The 17,846-nt window shown below is 44.9% G+C and overlaps 2 protein-coding genes across 4 annotated transcripts; both read right to left on the reverse strand.

Moving 5' to 3' along the window:
* Window positions 1-2,187: 2,187 nt before the first annotated feature.
* LOC148658871 (programmed cell death 1 ligand 1-like) lies at window positions 2,188-7,007 on the reverse strand. 3 transcript variants are annotated; one of them, XM_088640578.1, is made up of 7 exons: window positions 6,826-7,003; window positions 5,935-6,282; window positions 5,383-5,664; window positions 4,359-4,484; window positions 3,537-3,605; window positions 2,715-2,786; window positions 2,188-2,499 (listed from the first exon to the last, which is right to left on the reverse strand). In XM_088640578.1, the coding sequence occupies exons 1-7, from the start codon at window positions 6,887-6,889 to the stop codon at window positions 2,480-2,482; spliced, it is 981 nt and encodes a 326-aa protein (XP_088496704.1). In that variant the 5' UTR covers window positions 6,890-7,003; the 3' UTR covers window positions 2,188-2,479. The 3 variants fall into 3 exon arrangements, with proteins under 3 accessions (XP_088496704.1, XP_088496706.1, XP_088496705.1); XM_088640580.1 differs by lacking the exon at window positions 4,359-4,484 and having other exon boundaries at window positions 6,826-7,007; XM_088640579.1 differs by lacking the exon at window positions 3,537-3,605 and having other exon boundaries at window positions 6,826-7,007.
* A 2,932-nt stretch (window positions 7,008-9,939) lies between these two features.
* On the reverse strand, window positions 9,940-17,369 carry LOC148658872 (programmed cell death 1 ligand 1-like). The gene is made up of 7 exons (XM_088641852.1): window positions 17,252-17,369; window positions 13,921-14,268; window positions 13,139-13,414; window positions 12,375-12,500; window positions 11,832-11,900; window positions 11,388-11,459; window positions 9,940-11,118 (listed from the first exon to the last, which is right to left on the reverse strand). The coding sequence occupies exons 1-7, from the start codon at window positions 17,367-17,369 to the stop codon at window positions 11,099-11,101; spliced, it is 1,029 nt and encodes a 342-aa protein (XP_088497978.1). The 3' UTR covers window positions 9,940-11,098.
* Between the last annotated feature and the right edge of the window lie 477 nt (window positions 17,370-17,846).

Genomic DNA, 17,846 nt, shown 5'->3' on the forward strand with positions numbered 1-17,846 from the left:
GTGTATATCACAACTGGTGCCTTGCTTCCATGCCAACCTGGCACCGTTGTTGCAACAAAGATCTCATATCAGGACATGATATACCCAGATAGGACATCGCGATATATGGACTCCATGTCCAGACCTGGGGGCGGAGCATTTGTCAGGGTATGTCATATCGCAATATAGGGGCTTCATGTCGCGAAATGGGCGTGAAATTGTTGGTCATATCGCGATATATGGACTCCATGTCGCTACATCGGGGGGTGGGCGTGTTGGCTGGGCATGTCATATCGCGATATAGGGCCTTTCATGTCGCGACATGGGCGCGGGGTATTTTTGCCGGAGTATGTCATATCGCGATATGCGAGCTTCATGTCGCGACATGGGCGCGGGGGTGTCATATCACGATATGTGGACTCCGTGTCGCGACATGGGGGTGGGCGTTTAGTCGGGGGTATGCCATATCGCGATATAAGAACAGTGGCGCCATGACAGTGATGCACCAATCGCAATGGGTATCCCGATGTGATCGTGATGCACGTACTCCTATTGTGACATGCTATCGGAGTCGTGAACGCGCTGTGGATGCCATGACATTCTTTGTCTGCTATTCAGTTTTGACCTCAGTGCGGCTTATCTTAGATTGATTAGTAATTGGAAACCACTGGATGTGCTACTGTATATCCAGCGTGCTCATACAGCACACACGGTTAACCGGGGCTACAGTACATCCATCACCTATGTATCTACATGTTCTCGGAACTTCCGCTGTGGCGCTTTACCCAATCAGAGTGTCGATTCTCACTCTTCACCCAATCGCGGCTCGAGCTGTTCGGGGGTTTAGCCAATCACGGGTCTGGGAGCTGTTCGAGCTAGCAGCGCCAGGAAGATCGGCTTGTTTACTGTCAATGAGAACCTATTTCTAAAATGCTTTACTTATTTGCAAAATAACTACATCGGCTTCTTTTAACGTCTTTATTGATTCACAATGTCCCGTACTCTTCGAAATATTTTTCTATATTTAAGGTAGGGGAAACACCTTCTGCTTTGTACTTAAAAAATGAATAGAAATGTAAAGTCTATGATAATTATATTATTATGCTCGTGCTTTCAATTTTGTTTTTTTATTGTTAAATTATATCGATCTTGAAACTAATACCTACAAATGTGAATATGGGCTCTCGAGTTGTAACAGCGGTAATTTGGAAACTGGTGTCTCTTCACCAATGAAAGGAGTACAAAAGCAATATATTTTCGAGAACATTATTAAAAATTAAAAGAAAACACCTAACCCAATGAACTAACATGGTAACTCCTCCCTAAATGTAATTCCTGTAAAAGCTGCAAAGTACCGAATTTGTTGGTACCTGTAAACGTCCTTGTAGATAGTCACGTGATTACTTGAAAAAAAAAAACCAAGGCACTATATCTCGGAAACGAAAGCAACACAAACGCTACTTTCAACGGCACAAACGTAGCACTAACGAATGAGGTGGGTTTCATCGTTTGTGCTGTCAGTAGGGGGGGCAGCTTCACGGAGCTCCTCAAGCTCAGTGGAACTCAACTACTTTAAAACTAGTGCTAGACTGCCCTCTGCTGGATATACGTGGGAACGCAGTACAATTGTAAAAGAGCAAACCATAAACACTGGGCATTTCGAAATACCACAGTGGTTGATTAATTCGTTTTAAAGGAGCTGTTTTTCTGTGTTGGATTATCTGTCCGTATTAGTCCACCTGAGTTCAGTCCCAGAGCAAATGTAGTTGAATGAAAGTTGAAGCTGGTAAGAATGACACTCCTGGTCTCAAACCCCAGTCACCCCACAGAAACGCACAAACTCAACCTCAGAAACACATTCTATCTTCCTGTGAAAGTTCACAGCCTTCCCACCCTCCTGTGTGACAACTTTCCTCACCGCTCACTGCTGAAACACATTTACCAAGGACCAACACTATTTTGAGGCTGATGTGTGGCCTCTTAATGTCGACAGGAACAGAGGTTTTTTAACGGGAAGAAGATGGTTCTCCTTTCCTGCTCATAGAGAAACTTGCCCGAGTCTGGACTCTGCTCACGTGTGACCACACTGAGCCCCATCAGGAACACAGTCTGCTCTGTGTGGAGGGGACGGGAGCTCTGGGCTCAGGAGAGGAGAACCCTTGACCCTTGTTTGTGTCTCACAGAAGAATGAAGAATTAAGAACCTCAATATCTGTTGGACAATTTTATTACAGAGTTATGAGGTAAACAGATTCATTACAAATCATAGGAGAGACCCCCCCTGCCTGTAGTGTGTCGTACATCCACAACAGCAAGCACAATTACTGCAGCCATTAAGGGAATGAACATGAAAAAGTACTTGAAAAAAGTGCATGAAAATGTCAATAAATACAGGACCACACAACCATGCCCTCAGAGCTTTTTAAGAATCCAGCTCAAACAGTGTCTTAATCTTCTAAGCACAGCCACTGTCCTTTCTTGAGTCCTCCAGCTCTTCTTCATTACATATTTACTCTGGGTTCTAAAATAAATCAAACAAACCAGGAATTGTTCAATAGCACGTCATTACTTTCAGCACAGAAAGAGTGAGATTGAAGAGGGGGCTTTCAAATCAGGAATAATTCACTCCCACAGCAGCTAGAGAGCACTGTTCCAGAGAGTCCAGCGGGCAACAGGAAGAGAGCTGTTCCGTATCTGCAGAACTGGATTACTACCTTTTATTTCAGTCACACTTACCATATATTGAATCACGCGGACGATTTCCTCTGATCAGTGGCTCTTTGTCATCGGCTCCAGCAGCACCTGGGCCTGAAACACAGCAGCACCTGTCAGTGATCCAGCCTGTCTCTCTGCAGGAGTCTCTCCACAGCTGGGTTAAGACAGTGGAGTCACAGATCTGTGTTTAATTCAGGGCAGTTACAGCTCACACTGCCACAGACATAACACACTTCCAGCTCCTAATCTTCGTTCTGACAGGTTCAGAGGAAACATGTCTGTCCTAATAACACAGGAGCCAAATCAGAGACCCCTAACAGTCTTAATGAGGACAATAGATAATTCAGTAAATGACAGAGTTGGGCTGTGTTTCTACAGCATGACACTGTTAAAGGTGGGAGCGGTAGTCTGTGGTGTTCATGTCAGAATGGAGCTGATAGGGTGAATGGATCCAGTGCAGGACTCAGGAGACAGAGAGAAACACTAAGCCGAATCGGCAAGCAAAAAAGAATACCAGGAAGCAGGCGAGTAGGTCAGAACACGGAGAGACAACGAGGAAGCAACAATCCAAATCACAAGGCGAAGTCGAAAACGAGGAGCAGGCTAGGAGATCAAATACCGAAGTTTAAGCAAGAGAATAACGCGCACTTGGGAGATCGATGAGTATCCGCAATAATGAGCAGGGAAGTGAGAAAAGAGGAGAGCTAAAATAGTGAGAGGAGTAAACGGTGATAGGTGTTGTATTTGTGGCGCGAGCGTTTGTTTAAGGGTGTGCGTGTGGGAATGCAAGACGGGACAGAGACGCGAGTGGAATGCGTAACAGTTTATTTCAGTCACACTTACTGTCTGTTGGCTCATGCTGGTAGTTTACGTCCAGTGGCTCATTGTCATCGGCTCCAGCAACACCTGGGCCTGAAACACAGCAGCAATTGTCAGTGATCCAGCCCGTCTCTCTGCAGGAGCTTCTCCACAGCTGGGTTAAGACAGTGGAGTCACCGATCTGTGTTTAATTCAGGGCAGTTACAGCTCATACTGCCACACAGCACTGGCACAGACACAACGCACACTTCCAGCTCCTAATCTTTGTTCATACAGTTTCAGAGGAAACATTACTGTTCTGAATGACTGTAAAAATGACACAAATATTTCAGTCCTTGTATGAAAAACTCCAAATTACTCTACTAAAACTGTGCAGGTATGATGTGCACAATTGTTTTTAAATTGAGATATTAATTTAAAGATCATTATAGTTTGGTGCACTCACTTGGATTACGGTTAAACAAAAGGGATTGACATTGAAATTAAGAAATTGACGATTCTAATGGACTTGTGTGTGTGAGACTCCAGGCAGATTTGTGGCCACAGCAGATCCCAGTCCAGTGCTGAGGGTTAAACCTGCTGTCCCTGACACAGCAGCACTGCCTCTCTGTAACCTGCTGCACTGTACCTTGTATTTACTGGACTGTATCACTACAGCACTGCCCAGTGATGGGCCTGTTACTGACTGAGCAGGCAATGTTCTTCCTTATGAAAAAAACTCATGTTCTTGCTGGGACCCTGTATCCTGTCTTGATGAGGTGTCATGACAGTGAGTAACTGATAAATAGGCTGCAGATACATTTCACTTCCCCTTCCTGCTTTAGTGGTCAGAGCTCATGTTCTTACCTTGTCTGGAGCTGTCCTGTCTCCATTTGTAACAAACTCCTGCAGTGATAACAATCCCAACCAGCACTCCTGCAGCTGTTACTGCTACAACTATATAAACACTGTGGTCGGGACGCTGGGGAGGACCTACAGGAACAGAGCCAGTGTCACTGACAAAGAGACACCTCAGTCTGTTTCTATATAACTGTAAGAAACTCCAGACCAGGAGTAACAGACTCCTGGGGAGCCTAGATTCTTGTCATTTGCTCCAGCCTGAGTAATTCATTGTACAATAAACCTAATCATTTTCATATTTAAACATGCATAGTCATTTTTCTTAAAGTCTCTTACAACTACTTACTCATAACACCCATGTCACTTAGTCTGGTTAGTAAGTTGGTAAGTAGCAGGGTTTTTAATTAAGGTTCGGGATGGATGAGAGCAACCAGGGTCTCCTGCACCTCTGCTACTCTCTTTCTCATGACATCACTTTCTGAAAACCCAGCATCCCATGATCCCTCTTCCAGCCCATCTTCAGCTGTGTGGCTCTTACTGGTCAACTCCTGACTCCCTCCTCCGACAGCCAGGTGTTTAACTCTCAGTCAAGTGGGTTAAAACAAGGATTCTCAGGTCCTAATCCCTCATTAATATTCCTAATTCAATTTTATTTTACTGGGGATTATTCCCACATTCCCTCTGAATTCCACTGTGCAGTTAAACCAGTAATTAGACAAGTTGTGTGACTGAAGGCTTGGGTGGAACTCTAACCAGAAGACACTGGGCACTCTGGACTCGGGTCCGACAGCCTGTTCCAGACACAGCTATACTACAGACCCAACAGCAGAATGGCCTTCAGCACCTTGAGATCCCTGCAGGACTGGAGAAGCAGAGCCCTCCTCCCTGTGTGACCAGACTGCAGCCGCTCAGTGCTGACAGTGTGGTGCAGAGACCTGGACTATGAGTCTCGAGATACAGCAACACATACAGACAGAATCCAACTCACACAGCATCCCTGACTTACTATCACACATCGTAGACTTCTTACCTGCAGTGACCTGCTGAAATACCACCGTCTCATTCTGGCCAGTCAATGGGTTGATGTGATTAATATAAATTCTCATAATGTTGAACACATTGTGCAAGAGAAGTGTGGAATTGATGTCGTAAAGCCCGTCAGCTCTGTGAGTGAAGCTGGTGCTGCTGCTGTTAGTGATGTTTTTGTTGTCCCCATCAGTCCAGAACACCACCGGTGCAGGAAACCAGCCAGAGGAGAGATAGCTGAGACTGTTGTAATCTTGGAAACTGAAGGTACAGTTCAGTGGCTTTGCTGAAAACACAGATAGGAGAATATCAATTTTATTTAATCCTCACTGCACACTCTTTGAAACATGGAGAACTTTGTGTTATAAAGGTTTTTTAATCTTTTTTTAAATGATTATGGATTTATTTTAAATTATTGAGCACTATCTATTTGTAGAGAAGTCCCAGGAGAACAGAAATTATTTTTATAAATATAATATTGATTAATTTTGATATCTTAACAAATCACTGATCCTTCAGCAACATGACAAACTCCTATTCAATACATAAAACATACCAGCCACAGAGAGGGTGAGCTGTCCTTCCCCGTAGTCACTGTCAGGGCTCCCCACTCGACAGGTGTATGTCCCAGCATCACAGAGGGACAGATTCACCAGCACGATAGAGGCAGCCCCCGCAGTTACATCAGAGAAGAGGCTGGTGCGATTTCTGTAGGCTGGGTTCTCAATATCAGGCTGTTCCTGTCCGTTCTCATAGGCAAATACAGTAATGTTGGGCCGTTTCTCCCAGCGCACTGAGACATTCCCAATGGGGACAGAGCCGTTACTGGAGAAGATACAGAGGAGGGTCACGCTGTTCTGGTAGGGGCCAGTGACTGAGGACTTCGGGACAACAACACGAACATCTGTGGACACAAGACGAAACAGCTGTTGCCACAACCCAGGATACTGGACTCTCCTGTGATGTTGAGGTGGTGGAGATGAAAGAGATATATTTATTATTATCTCTGACTGTGCTGTATAAACCCGATCCATTTGTCACAAAAATGAAGCCTTTTCCTTCATTTAACACAGTAACAAAGAAACATGAACTCAGAGTAGAGAGAACACAGGATAGTCTGTTAATAATAAGCATATTTCCAATGGGAAACAGTAAACAAGTAGTATTGGGTAAATTTTTTAAGGACCAATATTCTTACTAATCCAGCAGTGTCTCCAGTGTACCTCTGTCCAGCAGCACAGTGACCATGAGGGACAGTGTCCTGGGCTGCCCATGGTAAGAGCAGAGAGCCCTGCACAGTGTCTGGTCAGCAGGGTCAGGGTCACATTTAGACCTGCACTATCAGAGTGTCCAGCAGCACAGTGACCATGAGGGACAGTGTCCTGGGCTGCCCACAGTAAGAGCAGAGAGCCCTGGACAGTGCTGGTCAGCAAGACGGCTCTCTTACCTGCCTGTGTCTTCAGACTGACTCTGCAGAGCAGCAGGGCCACAGTCAGGGTCCAGAGCAGCATGGCAGGACCTCAGCCTCTGTGTCTCCTGGTTAATGTGAAGAACTGGAGAAGAGAAGAGAAGAGAAACTTGCTCAGCTCATGCCAGAGGGCTGGGTGTTTGACATGAGCTATGATATTTCCCAGTATCACATGAGCTGCCAGTCCTGACCAGCCTCAGACCCCACAGTCCTGTTATGTGTCAACTGCAGTTTTTCACAGGCTTTGTGATAATTGCAGCATCAGCCAAATCTGTTTCCTCTTCTTTTTAATGAACTGAAAATGTCTATAAGTATTACATGCTTGATTGATCCCACCTGATGGCACACGTTCTCAGCTCTGTGTTTCTCATGTTTAGTTTCTAGGAAGAGAACTTTGCATATCTTACAGAAACATCTGGAATTTCTACAAACCTCCTTTGCTCTCACTCAGGAACAAGTCCTCACTCTTACTGTACTATTATAGCGACACACAGCTAGTCTGTAACTGGCTCAGACTGGCAGGGCAGGTGCAGCTGATCACTTCCTCCTGGCCCCTGTCCTGGACTGCTGGAGAGCTGTCCAGCCTGCTGCTCACGGGCCCAGTGTTTCACCACAGGGTGAGCTCAGACAGTGAGTAAAACGACAGCACAGGAGCCCTGAAAGAGCCCTTACGAGGTCCTCCGGTTTCTACCCTTCCTGGGGGCTGATGACTGAGGTTGTAATGTGCTGAGAAGTTAACATTTTTAATACCAATACTTCCCTTTGCTGTATAATCAGTAGAATGTGAATACAAGTTTTAGTTTGAATATCTAAAGCACCCACAAAATACAGCATTAAGAAGGAAGTCTCATGCTGTTGGAATTCCGTCAAGATTTAATATGGAACTGAAACATAAAATTGCTCAACAAGCCGCGGTGAAACTACTGGAGCCTGCAGCGGCGTGTCCCTCGGGCGAGGAGCCGCGTCTAATTACCGACTTGAGCACCGTTAGAACAGGAGCACAACGACTTGAAAAATAGAGCTAGCCCGCCCTCTTCTGGACATAAACGGGAATACTGTTTGTAAAACAGCGAACACCATAATAATACACTTACATAACACTTTTCTGGATACTCCATTCAGAGGCATTCACAGACAATGGGGACTCTCCTCCACCGCACCTGGATGATGTGGTAGCCAAAGTGCACCAGTATTCTCACCACACATGAGCTATCAGAGGGGAGGAGAGCAGAGTAATGAAGCGAGTTGATAGTGAGAAACCATAGGAGGTATCATCGGTAAAGGACAGTGGGAAATCTGTCCAGCAAAACAGGGGTAACACCTCTGTTCTTTCCAAGAGACACCCTGGGATTTTTAAGGACCACAGAGAGAAAGGACCTCTGTTTTCCATCTCATCCTTTTTAAGTATATTGTCCCCGTCGCTATACTGGGGTATTAGGATTGAAACAGACCACAGGATGAGCACCCCCTACTGGCCCCACTAACTTAGTTTTTCCCAGGAGGTCTCCCATTCAGGTACCAACCAGGCTCACACCTGCTGAGCTTCAGTGGGTTGCCAGTTGTGAGTTGCAGGGTCATTTAGCTTCTCACATAAGTTGTGTATTTAGGAACAAGTGTTTAATCTATTGGTTTTCATCAGTTTTCTAAACAGCTTTATTTAGTACACTCACAGGGCCATAGTTTAGTCTATGGGTGGATTATTTAGCTTTAATGGAGATGATTTTACTGTGTGCATAATTATTTAGTATGAATCAGTCCAGATTGAGTTTAATCCAAGAGCTCTTGCTCTGGTTTGTGCAGCTCGCAAAGAAGTTTAAGCTTTTAACAGGAACGACTTCCTGGGCTCTTCAAACCTCTTTCATCCCATTGAAACTCACAAGCCCACCCCTGGAAACACTTTCCACCCTCCTGCATGGTGCTTTTCATCATCGCTGTCTCTGAGCTCGAGTCCAGATTGTGCCTGTGTGTGACCACACCGAGCCCCCTCCGGAAGAGAATCTGCTCTTTGTGCTGGACCCCTACTCATTTCAAGAAAAACCCTGGGATGTTTAATGACCATGGAGAGTCAGCACCTCGATTGTAAATCTCATTCAAAGGATCACAGCTCTGCAGAGAGGAGCTCTGGGCTCAGGAGTGGAGAACCCACAACTCTTGTTAGTTTCACAGAAGAATTAAGACTCTCAAGACGTAACATAGACTAGTTTATTATAGAGTTATAAAGTTATACAGGATCCTTATATATCACAATAGATCCTCTTTTTATCTCCCCTCTGCCTGTAGTGTGTCCTACAGCCACAACAGCAAACACTATTATTGCAGCCATTTAGGCCTGCAACCTAGACCTTCTGAAGATAGATGTACCGTACATGGAGATTTCTATAAAAGAAATCAGGCCATGTTTTATCAATCTAATTCTTGGTCAAATCTATTCCTGATGTACTTTCAGAATCTTGTTGGTCAGTGGAGACAAGTAGGTAACAGTTCAGGTATTAGTTTCAGTATAGTTAAGTATCTACTGATATTAATTGTCATAGAATATTAATCACTGTTCCTCCACACTCATAAGTCTGATCCTAGATTCCAGTTTTTCATACCAGGGATCAACTCTAGAAGTTCCTCCTCCTCTGAGGACCATGTAGGTTAAAAAGCGGTCCACAGCAGGAAACCATTCACTCGGATATGTTACTGGAGGCTACAGCAGGGTCTGTGGATCAGGGGTTGAGAACTGTGCCCAGCAGACACACAAGGGCTGATATTACAGTCATCGTCATAACATGTAGGCCAGGGCTGGGCAGCCTTGACTTCTGGACTCCAGCCACTGCAAGTCTTTTTTAGCTAATCCTTAAGTACCTGGGTTAATTAAGCAATTAAGGATCGAATACTGGAAGTGCCACAGTAGGGAAATGGTGCCCTGGATCAGCAGGTCTGGTCTAACTGCATCAGCTCTTGCTAATGAACTGAAGGAACAGAGTGAGTTTATAACCTGAGCTGTACCCATCATTCTGAATGAGGAGTGACGTAACAATATCGTTGTGATGTTAACTTCCATTAATCACATGCAGGGAGACACCGCATCGATGATATGCTAAAGGATTCATTGGGAAAGATTTATTAGGGAATATGGAAATTTTACAGTGTGAAAGAAAATTAAATATATTCCAAATAAACTGGGTTTTACAGACCCAGCGTGAAGTAGAATACCATGCACAAACATACAAATATGCCGGAAGAAATAACAAAATATAAAATGTTATATTTTACGACACACCTGAAGAAGGCTCCACGGCCAAAACATTGTGTTTTCTTTCTTCTTTTTTTCAGCATGGAATAAACCTATTACTTGTTCCTATAAAATGTTATATAAACATATTAATTCCCCAACATCAAGTGCTGCTAATAATCTTGTGCATCTTTTTATAAGTTTGATAGTATTAGTGTGTAATAAATAACAGAGAATTACAGGAAAATAACTGATAATGCACTTGAGCTAGCCCCAGGAGATAGTTTAAGGAATTTATTTCTATTCAAGTACAAAAATTGCATTTTTCTTTAAAAAAAACAATTAAAAATATATTCTAAAAAATGCTCCCAATCCTAACTTTGCCTAACATACATAAAAAATTACAAAATGAAATCACAGCAAGATCAGTGTATAGGTGTGTCTGTGTGTAAGGGTGTGTGTGGAGGAGTGTGTACAGTCCAGACTGGACGTCAGTAAAAAGTCAGGGATGTGATTTTTCTAGATCAAATCGACAAACATGTTTAACAAATTCTATTTAACATACACACTAAAGCACAGAGAATAAAAAACAATCACCAAAGTATTCCAAGTTTCATTTATAGAACTAAGAGTTGTGGGTGTCCGGCCAGTGGCTGACACCCAAAGCCTGAGCACTTTTAAGAAACAGCTGGAAGGTATTTTAAATTCACTACCAGAAAAGCAGAAAGCTTTCCTCTCCTTCCAATGGATCAGTGATGTTTTCTTGCTAGGTAACCTGCAACAGTACAGTTCCACTGAGCTTCCCAAGACACTGGAGTTTATTCCTTGTTATTGTAAAGTGCTGTACGAGGGGGAACAGCCCAGCATTCTGACAGCAAGGGACCAATGGGCCATAGCATTAGAAGTCTATAAAAGCACAAAACTCCTCAGATATTTCCAGAAATCCAGCTCACAAAGTGTCCAAATTCTTAATCTTCTTCTAAAATACTAACACAGCCACTGTCCTCTCTTGAGACCTCCAACTCTTCTTCATCACATATTTATCCGGGGAGCTGAAATAAACCAAAAGGGAATTCTTCAATATTTGAATATTCAATAAATGAAAAAATATTTCATTATTTTCAATACAGAAGGAGTGAGAATGATTTAGGGGCATGCAAATCAGGAATAATTCACTCCCACAGAAGCTAGAGAGCACTGTTCCAGAGTGCCCAGCGGGCAACAGGAAGAGAGCTGTTCCGTATCTGCAGAACTGGGTTTCTACAGCATGACACTTTTAAAGGTGGGAGCTGTAGTCTGTGTGCTTTTCAGTTACACTTACTGTCTATTGAATCACGCCGACGATTTCCTCTGATCAGTGGCTCATCGTCATCGGCTCCAGCAGCACCTGAGCCTGAAACACAGCAGCACCTGTCAGTGATCCAGCCCGTCTCTCTGCAGGAGTCTCTCAACAGGTGGGTTAAGACAGTGGAGTCACTTATCTGTGTTTAATTCAGGGCAGTTACAGCTCACACTGACACACAGCACTGGCACAGCCACAACACACACTTCCAGCTCCTAATCTTCGTTCTGACAGGTTCAGAGGAAACATGTCTGTCCTAATAACACAGGAGCCAAATCAGAGACCCCTACCAGCCTTAATGAAGGACTCTTAATGAGGACAATAAATAATTCAGTAAATTACAGAGTTGGGCTATGTTTCGACAGCATGACACTGTTAAAGGTGGGAGCGGTAGTCTGTGGTGTTTATTTCAGTCACACTTACTGTCTGTTGGCTCATGCTGGTAATTTACATCCAGTGGTTCATAGTCATCGGCTCCACCAGCACCTGGGCCTGAAACACAGCAGCACTAGCCTTTCTCTCAAATTGATTACTGTATCTAAATCCACATTTAAAAAACAAACTTCAGTATGTCCAAGGTTTGGCAGCCAGGATCCTGACCAGTTTTAGTGCAAGTGATCACACTACTCCTATCCTGGAGTCCTGGCACTGGTTCCCTGTCAGATTTCATGTGGACTTCAAAATGCTCAAGCTCTCCTGTAAGGCTCTGCATGGCTTGACACATCAGTACCTCTCTGAGTTTCTATCGTCCTGCTCCCCAGCTCACAACCATCATTTAATTCTAGTCTCCTGTCTTTCCCCTTATCTTGTCTACACCCAAGGGCGACAGGGCCTTCTCCTGCTGTGCCCCAGCATCAGTATTCGGCATCATATACCTACTAGACCTGTACTATACAAGCTGGAAAGTGCTGTGCTGTACACCCCTGCCCAGTCTGCTACAGTGGTCAGAGCTTATGTCCTTCTTACCTTGTCTGGGCCTGTGATGCCTCAGTTTTTTATAAAGACCTGCAATGAGAAGAAGCACAAACATCCCTCCTGCAGCTACGGCTCCTCCCACTGCATAACTGGTGTACTGGGGACGCTGGGGAGGCCCTGCAGGTACAGAGACAGACAGAACGACAGGGATGAAGAGAATTCATTCCTACAAGACTTTGTCAAACTGTTGACCGGGGGTCTCAGACGTAGTTCTTGAAATTAGTGTCTTCTGGTTCTGTCCTAACCTGAAGAGCCATTTAAAAAGTTAACTAAAGAAATCATTCACAAGATTTCTGAGATTTGTGTTGAGGGTTTTCACAACTTACTCAAAATATTGCCTTCGTTAAGGACACTGTTATCTATACAATACGAATAATTAGAACAAGTATGTAGTGGAGAGTTCAGGTGCAATGAAACCCAAACAAAATCTGGCTGCACCAGTATCTGAGCCTGACTCCCTCGATCTTGACCTGCTGGTACGATAGAATAAACCAAAGCAACTTCCCTTCTCATCTGAGATCCCCACCGGTTTAAATGAAACAAAACTTTTATTCTTCTAATTACTTTATGTAGTTCACTACTAACAGGATAGCAACCACTCAAGTGCTGTGGTAAGAGACTAACAGGGCTGCAGACACAAGCAAGTATTTCTAAAAACAGGAAAGCATATCAAAGAGACAGTAAAAGAGAAATGCTTCAATGATCTGCATTCTGACCAACAGAAATACATATTTATTGTATCTACAAATTCATACCTTTGTCTGTTTGCTGGAAGATGTTTATTTCTTGCTCTCCAGTAAATGGGTTTCTGCAAACAATATAGATCTTCTTTTGGGTGTATTCAGTGTGAAAGTACAGGATGGACCTGATCTCAAACAGCCCATCTGTCCTCTCAGTGATGTTGATGTGGACCGTGATGTTCCTGTTGAGCTCGTCAGTCCAGAAAACCACTGGCTTCGGATACCATCCCGAGGAGTGGAAGCTGAGGCTTTCATAGTCATTGAATCTGAAGCTGTAGCTCAGTGGCTTTGCTATAAGAACATAGAGAAGATGAAGAACTTTAGGACTGATGTGATCAGTGCAGAGAAATTTCAGAGACCTGCACCAGTCTACATGAAACAGGTTATTGGCCTTCTATGAAACACCATAGTTCTGCCCATTTGCTGAAATACAACTTGCAGCCTTCCTTCATTTTAATATTGGATATGGTATCCAGAAATCTTTTTAAATAAATAAATATAATAATAAATAAAATAGATTTTTTTCTGCAACCTTTATTCAACATACTAAAAATGTCCCATTAACAATGCAATAAGGATGCACTGCTATGCAGCCCTGCCGCACAGTCGACAGGAAGAGGCTGTTCTGGAACAACGAGAGGAACTGTGATAGAATGAATAGGTATTACAATGTAACAGCCAGTATCGTACACAATGCTCAGTGTAGTGTTACATTCTCTTCAGTCTGCCTATGGTTGTGGCCGCCTTCTCAACTCACATACAGAAAGGGAAAAATAAAAACCCATAGAAATCCTCACCAGCCACAAAGAGGGTGAGCTGTCCTTCCCCGTAGCCACGGTCAGGGCTCCCCACTCGACAGGTGTATGTCCCAGCGTCACAGAGGGACAGGTCCACCAGCACGATAGAGGCTGAGCCCACAGTTACATCAGAGAAGAGGCTGGTGCGATTTCTGTAGGCTGGGTTCTCAATATCAGGCTGTTCCTGTCCGTTCTCATAGGCAAATACAGTAATGTTGGGCTGTTTCTCCCAGCGCACTGAGACATTCCCAATGGGGACAGAGCCGTTACTGGAGAAGATACAGAGGAGGGTCACGCTGTTCTGGTAGGGGCCAGTGACTGAGGACTTCGGGACAACAACGCGAACATCTGTGGACAAAAGACAAAACAGCTGTTACCACAACCCAGGATAGTGTAAGAGAGTAATTAAGAAAACACATTCAAAACCTTATACTTAATCCTACTTTTCAATTGGTGGAGAACAGAGTTACATATAGCCCAGTAGCTGTGGTCCTGCTATCACAGGGAAGGGCGGTGACGTCACCCGCTCTGGTACGCCGGCTCTTACACAGTGCTTGTCGGCCGTAAGCGTTACACTCTCCCCCGCTTAAATCGCCGTCCCCGCCGAAGGGCTATCCCACCCCGCTTCTGACACCAATGTAACGCAACGGGGGCTCAGGCGGGCGCCCTTGCCGCATCTGGTCGGCCCAAAGTATAGGTGGCTCCAACCCGGGACTTCCACGTCTCTCTGCAGCGACCTAGCCCTGTGAGCTAGAGAGAGATCTCTTCACAGCCCAGTAGCTGTGGTCCTGCTATCACAGGGAAGGGCGGTGACGTCACCTGCTCTGGTACGCCGGCTCTTACACAGTGCCTGTCACAGAGCTAAAGATCTCTCTTTAGCTCACGGGGCTAGGTCGCTGCAGAGAGACGCGGAAGTCCCGGGTTCGAGCCACCTATACTTTGGGCCGACCAGATGCGGCAAGGGCGCCCGCCTGAGCCCCCGTTGCGTTACATTGGTGTCAGAAGCGGGGTGGGATAGCCCTTCGCCGGGGACGGCGATTTAAGCGGGGGAGAGTGTAACGCTTACGGCCGACAGGCACTGTGTAAGAGCCGGCGTACCAGAGCAGGTGACGTCACCGCCCTTCCCTGTGATAGCAGGACCACAGCTACTGGGCTGTGGAGAGATCTCTCTCCACTCTCCACAGCCCAGTAGCTGTCCCTGTGATAGCAGGACCACAGCTACTGGGCTGTGGAGAGATCTCTCTACACTCTCCACAGCCCAGTAGCTGTGGTCCTGCTATCACAGGGAAGGGCGGTGACGTCACCCGCTCTGGTACGCCGGCTCTTACACACAGTGCTTGTCGGCCGTAAGCGTTACAGTATTTTACTCAGACATATATACAGTATTTCAAAAATAAAGTATTTATTAGTAACTACTGTTATATTTGCTTGCTTCAATCACAGTTTAGCACAGAAAGGACTGACAACACTTTTAAAACGACGTAATCACGAATTACTTTCACTTTTAAAAACCACAATTCACAACACGTATTTCTTTAAACAAGAATAGGGAACAGAATGAATTAGCAATAAACATTTTTGCGTTTAACAAGGTGTAACAATAGCATTTAAATACTGTTCTATTCATAATTTATAAATCCACACCAGCGTTATCGTAACTAAAACTGTACTTACACAAGATTATCCTAACAGCTATAGAAGCCCTGGCGGAAACGGGCTTCCATAAATTAGTGGTTAAGTACTGTCCATGAAATTTACGTAAAACCGCTGTGATGACCGATATTCTTTGTACAAAAGCTACAAAAAACAGTTTGCACATGAAAAGAAGCACCGAAGTATTCAATCAACACAAAACGACCCTTTGAACTTCCTGAATCCCAGAATGTGTTTGTTACGTTATATCTGCGCCAGGGGGCGGACCGACACAAAAGAGATTCCAAAACCTTCCGATAAGGTTATTATAGTTTCTCAATTGCTTCAATGCAATTACTGAAAGGTTATCTAGATTTTCAAAACAGCGCCCAACAACAGTAGCGTGGATGGCGAAACACTATATAGTAACGCAACGGGGGTCCTGGCGGGCGCCCTTGCCGCATTAGGTCGGCCCCCCACTGTCAGGGGCTCGAACCCGGCACTCCCGCGACACTCTATAGGGACCCAGCCCGGTGAGCCAAAGAGAGACCTCTGTACAGCCCATTAGCTGTAGTCATGTTATCACAGGGAAGGGCGATGACGTCACCTGCTCTGGTAAGCCGGCTCTTACACAGTACCTGTCGGCCGTAAGCGTTACAATATCATTTATGATTGTGTTCACTCAAAATGCAAACGTCAGATATAGACCTTGGTAAAAAGGTGAGATTTAAGATTAGATTTGAAGAGAATTAAAGATGTTGTCTCTCATTGAGTGTGAGGAAGGTCATTCCACAACACTGGCTCAACAACAGAAAAGGCCCCCTTACCAAAAGTCTGTGATTTACTCCTGGGTAGTGAGCAGAGGACCGGCCTCAACTGAACTGAGCCCACGGGAGGGAGTGTAAACATGGAGGAGTTCAGAGATGTATGATGGAGCCAGATTGTTTAGAGCCTTGAGAGTCAGTAAGAGGATCTTGTATTGAATATGTGACTTTATAGGCAACCAGTGTAGAGACTTAAGTGTAGGAGTGACATGCTGACAGTGTCTGATGTGAGTTAGTAGTCTAGCTGCAGAGATTTGGACATACTGCAACTTGTTGAGAGGAGAGGTAGGGAGCCCCTAGAGTAAAGATTTGGAGAAATCAAGCCTTGATGTTATAAATGCATGAATCAGGCTCTCAGCATCGGACATTGATAGAAATTGCCTAATGTGGGCAATATTGCAAGGATGAAAGCTGATTTCAAGTGTGACTCCCAGATTCCTAACTTTGCCTGATGGCCTGATGTGTGAAAGAGGAAGCCATCCACCAATGATCAACCAGTTACCAGTGAGCTGGTGTTGCTGAAAGATGGAGCAGGAACAGATAGCTGGAAGAGGAGGAGGGTCCAAATGTGAGTGTGTAAGTTGCCGGGTCCAGGGAGTGAGGAAGAGGAAGGCGAAGACAGGCAAACATCTCTAATGAAATAAGGTTCACCAGAGTGCACCATGTTCTAAATCAGGGCTTGACAATGGCAACATGGCAGGAACCTTATCGCACACAGATCCTCAGTAAATGGACCAGGACAGCGTGAGGGCAACACATCCATGTGAGCTGCCATTTCAGATGATGGTGCCACTGCCTACATCCTCACCACTGGGCCCCACAACACAGGCTGTCTGTTTTCCTGGATGCTCTGTATGATACATGTAGTCTGGTACCTGAAGACGACAGACCGCTGGCGAGGGCTGACTTGCCGGTTCTGCAGAGGTGCAGGACAGTGACAGCTCTCTCCACTCTGCTCCAGTCAGGGAAAGGACAGCTGCCCTGCACGGCCATGGAATTCCTCCCTCACCCCATTGGGGAAGTTTGTGAAAGGCGTGTGACCACCGGCCTCCCAATCGGATGTTTCTCTTGGATGCTGGCTGTGGGGACAGGACTGCGGGTGATTGCACAAGATGAGCGCGGTGAGCAAAATGGTTTCACCTTCATTGCATTCCTGTGAGGTGTGGTTGAAAATCTGTGGTCTAACCATAAAGAGAGAGATGGGAAGGCCAGTGAGATGTGTACAATTGATCGGTTATGTCTCTTCCTTTTACACTTTCGTTTGGTTTCATTTAGTTGTACCACTCGTCTTGATTTACTGGATTTATGTACTCTAACATTCTGTACAATATCCATTTGTTTTCTTTTTTCTTTTTGAGCTGTGTGATAAATCATTTTTAGTATCTCAGGGCATTTTGAACTAGTAGTGTGTAAATTTGCAAATTAAAATAGAGTTTGTGTTCACTGTTCACTGTTCAATAGAGTAAAACA

This window comes from Lepisosteus platostomus, chromosome 7 (genome assembly GCF_059453375.1).
Source record: "Lepisosteus platostomus isolate fLepPlt1 chromosome 7, fLepPlt1.hap1, whole genome shotgun sequence".
NCBI classification, from domain to species: domain Eukaryota; kingdom Metazoa; phylum Chordata; class Actinopteri; order Semionotiformes; family Lepisosteidae; genus Lepisosteus; species Lepisosteus platostomus.